The sequence below is a fragment of the Microtus ochrogaster genome, chromosome 2 (assembly GCF_000317375.1).
Source record: "Microtus ochrogaster isolate Prairie Vole_2 chromosome 2, MicOch1.0, whole genome shotgun sequence".
NCBI classification, from domain to species: Eukaryota; Metazoa; Chordata; class Mammalia; order Rodentia; family Cricetidae; genus Microtus; species Microtus ochrogaster.
In genome coordinates, this window is record NC_022010.1 from 21,235,967 (window position 1) to 21,247,780 (window position 11,814).

Consider the following 11,814-nt stretch of genomic DNA (forward strand, 5'->3'; position numbering starts at 1 on the left):
TTAGTTTAGATATACCTAGACTAGGTGGTAGAGGGTCTTTCAGTCTAAGTCCTTTTGCTGAGAACAGCTCCACTCTTAGGTTGCTATGTCTTAATCTGAGTCAAACCCCAACTCCATGTGACTAACCCACAGGGCATACTCAGATTCCCCCAAGAATGAGGCGCGAAATGGCCACTGGCCCTCTAGAGGACAAGGCAGGGCAGGAGGCAACCCAGAGGTATCCACCATTGGCTTCATCTTGGATTGTTTGTTCTTCCCTGAGGAACTAGGATCCTAAATATAGCCCATGTCTGAATTGGCAGATGTGGGGTTCATGCTTTACATAAGGGCCAAAATTAGCCTGTCATTTGGCACCTAAATAAAGCAGGCAGACTGCCTTCGTACCAACTTCGCAATTAGGAAAGACTGGAATGGTAGCACATTTTATTGGGTAAGAAACTTGTGCTGATGAGGTAACAGACTTGACAACCTGAAGACTGAGCAGCACAGACCCATGAAGTCCCCAGGATGCCTCCTGGTCACAGACCTTCTCACTGTTGTTTGTTTGTTTGTTTGTTTGTTTGTTTGTTTGGAAATAGTATCAAGTGTCCCAAGCTGGCCTCCAATTCTACTTAGCTGAGGTTGAACTTTACCTCTTATACTGGGATTATAGGCATGTCCCACCTCGCCTGATTCATAAAGTGCAGAGGGTAGAACCTAGTACTCTGTGCACGATATGCAGGCAGTCCACCTTCAGCCCAATCTTCTCATTCCTGAGTTAAGGTCTGTGTTGTCTCATGAGAACATTTCATAGAATCAGGGAAAATAAAGTGACTCAGTGGGTAAAAGGTACTTGGCCACCAAGCTGACAACCTGAATTCAATCCCTGTGACCCAAATAGTATAATGAGAGAGCTGAGTCCTACAAGTTGTCCTCTGACCTCCACGTGTGCATGCTGGCATGTGCACACACATACACAGATAAAAGTGTAATAAAATATAAACATGATAATAATTATGCCCTAGAAATAACACTACGGAAGAACAGCAACAGTCACTTAGGTTTTTGCATGGAAAAAAAGATCCACCCAGTGTGCCTGGAGCTAGGTTAGTAGAGGGACTCCCCAGGGGCTTCAGGAAGATGTTATAATCAATTACCACATCATAACACTGATGTATGATAATTACTGAGTGTTTCTCCTGAGATAGTGCAGCATTTGGCGGGGATGTGGTTCCTTCATGGTCCACTGCCTGATTAATATGCAAATAATAGGCTGATTGCATGATGAATGCAGAAAATGAGCCCGCTGATAACAGGCGCACTGAAGCAGGGAAATGATAAATTACTTTTACTGACTGTCCTACATTAAGTACCCTTTCCCAACAATCTCATCACAAATTAAGGAAAACAGTATGGCAAGATTAGGAGGATGTGTAAAATAATGTACCATAATAGCTTTTCAAACTAAGATGTCTATAAGGAAAATGTCACCTGGTTCCTCACTGAGCCATTCACCTACCTGAATAGTCATTTAAAAACAGGAAGTAGCAAGCTACACCCATGTGTGCCACTGACTTCATTTGGCCATGGAACAGCCTCACTTGTTCAGCTCAGACTCATTACCTGCACGCTGGCCAAGTGGCTTTGTTATTGAATGAGGACAGGCTACTTGGGACAGATGCTTTTCCCTGAACAGGTGGACACAAAGCTCATTGCCCATCATATGCCATGAGGAAGGAATTTCAGAGCTGCAGTCCCAGAAGGCCTAAGAAGGAAAGACTATTTTAGACCACCATTTAACAATGTGTCAAGGCCGGCCTGGAGTATGTAGCCCTTCTCCAACAAAGCCTAGGTTTGGGCTGGGAACTCAAGTTTGATTCATAGAACCCACAGTTGAGGGTGAGTGGGGTTGCCAGGCACAATGGCACACACTTGTAATCCCAGCACTAGAAAGGCTGACACAGGTAGATAAATGATCCCCAGCCTAGCCTACTTGGTTAGTTCCACACCTATGAGAGATCTTATCTCAAAAATCAAGGTGGGACTGGGAATACAGCTCAGAGGCAAAGCACTTGGCCTAGCACATAAAAAGTCCTAAGTGTAATTCCCAGTACCACAAAGTGCCAAGGTGAATGGTGCCTAAGGAATGACACCAGAGATTATTCTCTGACCTTCACACACACAAACACACACATACACATACATACACACACGCACACACGCACGTGCTCGAAAGTGATTAATCTTTGATTACAACAAAGCAATTTATCTTAAGTATTTGTTTTTTCTCTGCAGTAATGTATATTTAGACTATTTATGTGATGTGCATTTTCTCTTACCACACAAGGATTCACTGATAAGTGTTCGTACGCACAGCTGGCTCAGTAATAAGGTTATCAGAGGTAATTTGAAAGCCTTATTTCTAAAAATATATGGTCTATAGCAAGGTGAGCCCAGTCCCTGAAACAGGACCAACTGTGTCACTCCCACAGTTTTATCAAGCCATGACTTTCCTTCTTGGCCTGATCTGTAACTTCAGCAGTGATTATGACATAGGGGCCCCAAACTCTGCTCAAAGACACATGGGGCTAAGGATGCATCTCAGTTGGCAGAGCACACTTGAGGCCCTGGGTTCCAGTCCAGCACCACAGAAAACAGGTATGGTGGTGCACAAATATAATCTCAGCACTGGGGAACTAGAGGCAAGAAGTTCAGGTATTTGAAGCCAGTCTGGTAGTACATGAGACCGTGACCCAAAACAACAATAAATGAAGAAAGGGGAGAAAGGAAGGAGAGCCAGGTGTGGTGGTACATGCAATAATCCCAGTACTCTGAAGCTATAGCAAGAGGTGTGAATTTGAGACCTGTTCTGCACAGAACTCCTAAGACCCCATTTCCTTTTAAGCAACTTACTCAGTGTAAAGGAGGAAAGGGGGATTAAAAAGCATCCCTGGAAAAGTAGGGTGCAGTTGTACATGGGGCTAAATCTTAGGTGTTCCATTCTTCTGTCCTCTCCTAGGCTTGACTGTTCCTGACAGTCCCCAGTCTCAGTCTCAGGGCGACAGGTGCTCTTCTAGATCTCCCATCTTCACCCCAGAGTCTTTGTTGATGGAACCTGCTGAGTGATATCTCTCTGCCACTTGGCCTCAAATGCTGTGATTTACAGGATGCTTTCTTTACATGCACACCCCAGCATTCAGCCTGCCTGGCACTCAGAGGTCTCACTACTCAGTGACAGTCAAGTGCCTCAGAAGTCAAAGCCAGGGACACATAGGCAATTTAACTTGAATAACTCGATTTAATTGGACAGCCTTGCTTTGCTCATAAGGAATGTGAGCCTCCTGTATCATAAGAGTTCCTGATGCAAATTTTAAGTCAGTCCTGTCATTACACAGGAGCACACACACTAGCACCTACTGTGTGGCAGATATTTTATGTTCTCTTTTCATTATATTTCTATTTTAGCTTTATCTCTATGAGATTATGGTTGTGCACCACTATGTTAGCTTTCTGTGGTGCTGGGCCTCAGAAGTCTTCTGCCAACTGAGCTGTGTCCTCAGTTCCTTGTCTGAGTAGAGCTTGGGTCATAATCACTGCTGAAGTTACAGATCAGGCCTGGAACACTTGAAAGTCTGACATTCCTGACCTTGATCCTCCTGCCCCACCTGAGTACTGGGATTACAGGTGTGCCCTACCACACCTGTTTAGTGTCATGCTAGGTGGGATGGAACCCAGGGCTTGGTGTATGCTAAGCAGGCACTCTACCAACAGAGTTGCACCCTCAGCCTAGCTCTTCCCTTTCTACTATTTGAAAAGAAAGGGGGCTCTGGTAGGTTTCCTGAGACTTAAGGCCAGCAGGGTTGGTATGTTAATAAGTAGGCAAGGAGAGGGAGGGACCTGCTTGAGGCCTGCCATTGCCATCTGTTTGGCTGGATTTACCCAAAGGAAGTAGTCTGCCCAAAATTCCTTGGGAACTGGCTGGTGATATCAGAAGTTGGGACGTTTTTTCATGGTAGAAGGCTGTGGGTCATCTCTGACACAACTGGTTACTTTTTCTTCCTTTGGTTTTTATTGTTTGTTTGTTAGTGAGGAAGTGTCCCAAGGCACAAGGAAAAGGGTGGGCACAGCAAGCTGGGACACGGATCAGAGTAGCCTGTATTTTGATCCAAAACAACACTTGTATTAAAAAGAAGACACCTTGCATTTTCGGCTGGGCTTCCTGCCTCTTCTTCCAAGTGCTGAGATTAAAGAAGACACCTTGGAGACCTGTAACTGTAGGAATTTTGGGGAGGTGCCAGGAGTTCTGTGAGAATCAGCTGCTTAGCACAAAGCCTAGGCACAGATGGGAAGCCACATACATTATAGTAGAGTCAGGACTCATTACCACATGGTCCATGCCTCACCCTGTAAACCACAGGGGCTGAGGAGAGTGTGCTTCTCATATTAAGTACAAAGGCCTAGTCTGTCTGGGAGACTGGATACTCTCAGGTAGCATTGAGCACGCACATTTCCTTGGTTGTCCATAGCACTGTCTGTCAATGGCTATAAGCTGGAAAGGGCCTCAGAGCCCTCCAGAGCTGCCAGAGTACCTGCTACACTTAAGATGTCCACACTGAGCTCCTTAGAACCTGCTGAACTGTTGCCCACAACTGCTGAGGTTCATGTCCCCTTCTGGTTTAGTCTTCCTTTCTGTAGCTAAGCCATACCACTCCCTTCTCCTGTAACCTGCACCCTGAGTTCCCCACCTCATCTTCAACGTCTGTCTTGAGAGTCACTTGAAGTTGCCTGGCCTGGCACTGGCTCAAAGTCTAAACTCTGGACATAATGAAAAGCAGTGCATCAGACCAGCTGCCAGTTAAATAATGTTTGGGTTCTTGTCAGAATGTCACAGAGTACCCTGTCATTTTGTTTCAGCAACTTGTCCTTCTGAACGCGCAGTTCGCCGTATGGCATGCCAGCAGTAAAAATGTCACTTGCAATAATTACTTTTTGGAGGAAATGCTTGCTGACTTCCTACCTTCAAGCTGTTTTTTACACAGTAGGGAGATAATCAAAAATGACTTCATCCTGACTGCTCAAATGAACACTAAATGGAATTTGGGTTATTACCGAGATAGAGGAGGGTTGGGCATGGAAATTGCAGCAGCAGATCGGATAAACTGCAGAGCGATTTGTCTTGGAAAATTGGGGCGGATGTGTTTTCTATTGGCTTCTATTGAAAGCTTAAAGCAGCTGTTGTTTAGCCTGCTGTTTGGGGAATATAATATCTTTCATAATCCTTTTATGGCTCCCAAACACCTTGCGTATCTCTGCAGGCCCTGAGTCACTGTCCCTGCCCTCTGTGTTTCATAGCCAAGCTCCTCTTACAAGATCCAAGATGCAACCCGGGACTGCAGCATGCTAGACCAGTGCTTACCATGAACAATACCCCAACACCCTCTGAGCTTTTTAAGTATGCAAATTACGCCGTTAATTATCATAGGCCTAAGGCTGCTTAGATTGTTGAAAGGGATCTGTGGTTTTTGTTGTTGTTGTTGTTGTTGTTGGGGAGGTCTGTCTACTTTCTCTCCAGTGCCTAGCAGAGTACATGACGCACATGACACAAAGTAGGTGCTTTAAAATGTGGGCAGAAGGGTCATCAAGATGGCTCAGCAGATAAAACACCTGCTTCCAAGACTGAGAAACTGAGTTTGATCTGCAGAACCCACATAGTAGGAGAAATCCAACTCTAAAGTTGTCCTCAGACCTTCACATGTGTGCCATAGTATGTGCACCCAAGCAGACAGATAGTGTTTTTAAAAAGAAATAAAAACCAAAAATTTTTAATATGGATGAACAAAGTCAGCATGGTATCACATAGCTTTAATGTCAGTACTCTGGAGGTAGAAGTGAAAGAATCATCTTAAGAATTTGAGGCCAGCCTGGTCTACTTATGAGTTCTGGGCCAGACAGGGCTACATAGTAAGACCTTGTCCAAAAGAAAAAGAAAAAAGAAAAGAAAAAAAATGGATAGATGGATAAAAGATGAAGATGGTGGGAATGGATTGATAGATGGACAGTGGATGGCTGGATGGGGGCTGTGGATAATAGATAGGGTGGATGGGGCCAAGAGGTTGTCAGGTTGGTGGTGGGAGACAACATTATAGGTAGAAATGCAGTTTTCCATTCTGCTCTGACTCCCATCCTTGCTCTATCCAAGGATATCCGACCAGATAGAGCCAGCCAGTTCTCCAGCCTGCATTGTGGGCATGTGTCCAACCAGGGTTATTAGGAGACTGGAGCAAAACATCGGCCCAGGTCTCCAGCACACAGCTTCGTGCATATGAGGTTTATTTAAAAAAAAAAAAAAAGTGCCTTGAGCCCCTTCCCTGACCCTTGCCACTGACTTCTAGTGACTCATCACCATGTTTGAGATCTCTGCTGCTCACACACGTGTTGTAGAATCATTGCCCAGAAAGACAGGCCTCGAGCAGTCAGGCAGCACAGGGTGAACACTGAGCAACTGTGCAGGTGGCTTTGTAGGATGAAACATCTGAGTGTGTCCAGGTCACCTCTGCTGTGCATTGAAAGGTGGTCATGAGGATTGAGTGCATGAATTCCTTTCCATAAGCATCACCCTGGCACCTCTGCACAGTAAGCCTAGTCAGTGTCACTTCCATGGTGGCTGGTGAGACACATGATCACAAAGTAGGGTTTCCTTTTTGTTTATTTTTGTGCATGTGCACACATGTACATGATTATATAGGGTTTGCATGTACATGGTACATGGGAAGGCCAGAGGTCAGTGACAAGTCTTCCTCTGTCTCTCTCCACCCTAATTTTTGAGACAGGGTTTCTCACTGGATCTGGAGCTTGCCAATTCAACTAGGCTCACTGGCCTGGGAGCCCTAGGGCTCCGCTGTCTCCACCTCCCTAGGCCTGGTATTACAAGTACTTACCACTGTACTTAATTTCTTGGTGTTTGTTTGTTTATGTGAGACTTGAAGGGTTGCTTTCCTGATTTGTTTTATATTTATTTTTGTGTGACTGATATGTGTAGGTGCATGTGTGTCATATTGTGCATAAGGTGATCAAAGAGTAATCCTCAGATACCAGTTTTTTCCTCTCTGGGCCCCTCCCAGGGATCAAACACAGGTCATCAAGCTTGATGGCAAGTGCTCTTACCTGCTATAAAAAAGTCATCTCACCAGTGGTGGTAGCGCACACCTTTAATCACAGCACTTGGGAGGCAGAGGTAGATGGATCCCTATGAGTTTGGGGCCAGCCTGTTATACAGAGAGAGTTCCAGGACAGGCTCCAAAGCTACAGAGAAACTCTGTCTCAAAAAAACAAAACAGGGCTGGAGAGATGGCTCAGTGGTTAAGAGCATTGTCTGCTCTTCCAAAGGTCCTGAGTTCGATTCCCAGCAACCACATGGTGGCTCACAACCATCTGTAATGAGGTCTGGTGCCCTCTTCTGGCCTGCAGGCAGACACACAGACAGAATATTGTATACATAATAAATAAATATTTAAAAAAAAAAAAAACAAAAAAAAAACAAAAAACGCCGTCTCAGGGATTGATGTGAGGTTTTCATACTTTCATGGTAGGCACTATACCAGCTGAGCCATTTCCTGCCTTGATTGATTTTCATTTAGGGGTTTTGTTTTGGTTTGTTTTGTTTGTTTTTTTTAAATGGATTCTTGCTACATAACCCCTGAAGGCCTGAAATTCAAGATCCTCCTGTGTTAACCTCCCTAGTACTGGGACTATAGGTGGTCATTACCACACTTAAGCTGGGGGAGGGGAAAGCGTGTGTCCCACTTTGCCCCACAGCACCTCTGCAACAGCATGCCCCATCTGAATGGTTCGCTACACATCCTGCTATGCAGGGGACTCCAGACCTCATCCAGATCCTCCTACCACATATCTTTGAACCCCCCACACTGTCTCCTAAGTTGCTTTTGAGCCTGCATCTCCATCCTTCCAGCTTCCTGCCCCCATCTCTCACAAAGACACAGCAATACCATGGAGCCAAAGAAGCCCTCAATTCAATCCCCAGCACTGAATAAAGCAGGCACGGTAGGTCATTGTAATCCCAGATAGGTAGTGAGTTCAAGGCCAGTGGAAAACGCAACAGAACGCTGCACATGCTAGGTGCACACCTGTTAGGTGTTGCAGGCCTTGCATAGCCTATTGAGAACACAACTTCGAGAAGGACTAGCAGGCAACTGGAGCTGTTTGGTAAGACCTACCTCCCAGAAAGCCACCAGCCCTATGCTGTCTACTAGCTGCAGGCAGCCAGGATTTTGACCTTGCTGTGGGTTAAAGGGCACAAACCTAGGAGAAATTTGTTTATCATGCTTGGGACGCCTGCTATTCTTGACGGTAGTCAGTGAATAAGATAGATGATCTGCCCAATGGGATCCCTCGCATGGGTGAATTTACAGTGCAATTCCTTCGCCGCTTCTGACATACAAACAGCATTTGCTAGGTTTTAGACCCTGTTGTCTGGTGACCCAAGGGTGAGTAGAGAGAAGAAATCTGATTTACAGGATTCATACTGCCTTAAAAATGGATTCAAGCCATTTCTGCCCCAACACTCATCTCTTTTACATGTCTCACAAGCAGTTCAGTTGTTTTCTTAACCTGATTTTTTTTTCCATGCTGAGCACACAACTTTATGAGATAGTGGGACTTTGTACCAATTGAGGACATTACACAGACTTATTGGATTCAATTGTGGTTCCATTTCAAGTTTTGTTCTTTCTAGTCATTCATAAGATATTTGTGTTTTTTAATGTATATCCTACTCCCTGAATACAGGAGAGGTGTTAGTCCAAATATATAGAAAAAAATTCTATGGGAAATGGCTTAGTAGTAAAAGCATTTGCTGCATAAGTGTGAGGGCCTGAGTTCAAACCCCAAGCACCCATTTAAAAAGCCAACTGTTACTACGTGCCTAACATAGCCCCATGCGCAATAGGACTTCCTGGCCTCCAGCCTAGCTCCAGGTACAGTGAGAACCTTGTATCAAGGGAATAAGGTAAAAGGTGATAGAACAGGACACCTGACCTCCTCCTCTGGTCTCTGTAGGGGCGTGTATACCTGCACATAAAGTCTTTGCTGTTAGGTTTTAGTCAGATAACAGTTTCCTTTTTTGTTCTTTGTCTGGTTGTGTATTGGTTTGGTTTTTGGCGTAACCATAAATGTAATTCGAGGCACTCAACATGCTCAGCAGCAGGTGCTTTGCCACTACACCACACCCCTAGCCCAGGCACTAACAGTATTTTTGGCTACCTGAAGCTGTGCTGATAATGCTACTGAGGGACTTGTCACAGCTTGAAGGAGCTGCAAGCAAGAGAAGACACAGATTATTCTGCCTTTGGACTCTGGCCAACATCACCAGTCACTCATCTATTAGCCACTGGCGGGATTAGCTATAAATTAGAGCTTTATGTTGAATAGAGACCTTCTTAGGGAAAAAAAAAAAGTACATTTCAATACAATTATCATCACTCAGACACCTTGCCTGACCCCTCCTACATGGCCTTATGATATGTCAGCCTCAGTGGAAATGAGGAAAGGTGTGCCAAACACTGAATAAGGCCAAAGACAGATTGGGTCTTGTGGATAAGAGTCATTCTCATTTCCTTCTTGCTGTTCTCTGTATCCTTGGAAATTAAGATATGACCAGTCTCGGTTCTAAATACCCCCCCCCCCCAAACCAGCTCAAGGCAGTATGCCAGATTTTACAGGTGATGCTACTAAAGAGAGGTAGGGGGGTTGCTCCTGTTTTTATTTTCTTGTTACTATGACAAGATGCCTGACAGAAGCCACTTAAGGACAGAAAGCTTCTGGCTCATGGATTGAGAGCACGGACACTACCTGTCATTGCAGAGAAGTCATGACAGTAAGAGCTTCAGTGGTTCGTCACATTGCATCTGTAGTCAGGAAGCAGAGAGATGGATGCTGGTGCTCAGCTCACTTTCTCCTTTCTATTCAGTCCAAGAGCCCAGCCCATGGAATGGAATTGTCCACGTAGCTCTCACAGTCATCTCTGAGACTGGCCTTCAGTGATTCTTCATCCTCTCACACTGGCCATATTAACCGTCACACTCAGCCTGAAGGAAGGTGTAGCACTTCTTTCTGTACCCACCCCCCAACAAGACACAGACTGTTCTAAAGCAAGAAACATGCAATGCCTGATGGTCTCCACACCTTTCTGGTACCAGTACAGTATGGTCTAGATGATCAAAGAGCACGGTTTTCTAAAAATAGGACCACCAAGCCCCTAGGTTGGTGCAGAGCGGGCATGCCACCTTTCTTTGGTATCCTTTTTCCGCTAGCCTCAGCACCTCTGATAGTCTCATAGAAAAGCAATCTGATCCCAAGACTTAAGTCTCCTTGGACCACCACAGAGACCAACAGCTGAGGCATTGGGTCAAGAGTGTACTGCCTATATATATATAGGAAGAGTGTACCAGATCTCATTAAAGATGGTTGTGAGCCACCATGTGGTTTCTGGGAATTAAACTCAGGACCTCTGGAAGAACAGCCAGTGTTCTTAACCGCTGAGCCATCTCTCCAGCCCTCAAGAGTCTTTGTAATCATATGACCATCTAGCCTGATAGGCAACCCTCACCTAAAATGATCTGTCTACACTTATTCTCGTAGAAACCAGAGGACAATTTTGGTTCTCATTCCATAGGCACCATCCACCTTGTTTTTTGAGAAAGTGTCTCTCACTAGCCTGAATCTCACTGAGTATACAGCAAGATGAATAAGCAGTGAGCCCTAGGGCAGCCTGTCTCTGCCTCCCCAGTGCTGGGATTACAACTATACATTATCATGCCTGTCTTTAACTTGGGTTCTAGGGATAGAGCTTAGATCCATCCCCATGCCTACAAGGCAAGCACTTCACCTACTGAGCTATCTCTCCACCTCCTGTCCATATATTTTTGTTCTGGAAAATATAGAAGAAATAATCACATATATTAAACTCAACCCTCAGTCCCTCTGAATTACCAGAATCATGGGGTTTGATTAGAACAAATCATAGCAGTCATAATGACATTTTTTTAGCAAAATGCCCTGATATTAAGCCTTCAGAAACCTTTTATTTGAATCTTTAGTTGATTTTTTTTTGTCTTTGTTATATTATTTTTATTCCTTTAATACAGAAAATTAGAGGTTACACTTAATGAAAGAACTATGGAGTAACAGACAGTCCTGAGGACTACCACACGTTACCCTTCTGGAACAGGGGATTTAATTAACATTTCCTAAGTAAGTAAAGTCAGTTATGTGGTGAAAGATGACTGTTTTCAGCAGCCATTCTTGTTGTGTTTAATTCTAGAAAGCACTCCAAAGACCTCTGCCAGCTGTAGCCCTGCCCCTGAGTCCCCAATGAGTTCCAGCGAATCCGTGAAGAGTCTCACTGAACTGGTCCAGCAGCCCTGTCCTGCCATTGAGACCAGTAAAGAAGGCAAACCGCCAGAACCCAGCGACCCACCAGCCTCAGACTCCCAACCCACAACACCGCTGCCTCTCTCTGGACACTCAGCCCTCAGCATCCAAGAATTAGTAGCCATGTCTCCCGAGCTGGATACCTACGGCATAACCAAGAGGGTCAAAGAGGTGCTGACGGACAACAACCTCGGTAGGTCCCCATTGCCGGGTCACCAGTCATCCAGTCATTTCCTGTTTGAAGCCTTGAAAGTGTAAGGGAAGAGGCTGCAGGCTGAGCTAGTCAAAAACTCTAAAATCTCCATATTCAAGTTTTTTTACTTACCACACAGAGTTGTTATATACAAAGCTCACAGAAGAAATTTTTTTTTTTTTTTTTTTTTGGTT

At 44.9% G+C, this 11,814-nt stretch overlaps 1 protein-coding gene across 6 annotated transcripts in view; it reads left to right on the forward strand.

Moving 5' to 3' along the window:
* Positions 1-11,814, forward strand: part of Cux1 (cut like homeobox 1) — a 333,866-nt gene that overhangs the window by 278,551 nt on the left and 43,501 nt on the right. For 4 of the 6 annotated variants that reach the window (XM_005344582.2, XM_005344581.2, XM_026784688.1 and 1 more), the window contains one exon: positions 11,318-11,620. The exons of the other annotated variants lie outside the window; for them this stretch is intronic. In XM_005344582.2, coding sequence (XP_005344639.1) covers positions 11,318-11,620 — 303 coding nt within the window. The remainder of the gene's footprint in view (positions 1-11,317; positions 11,621-11,814) is intronic. 6 annotated transcript variants of the gene reach the window in all.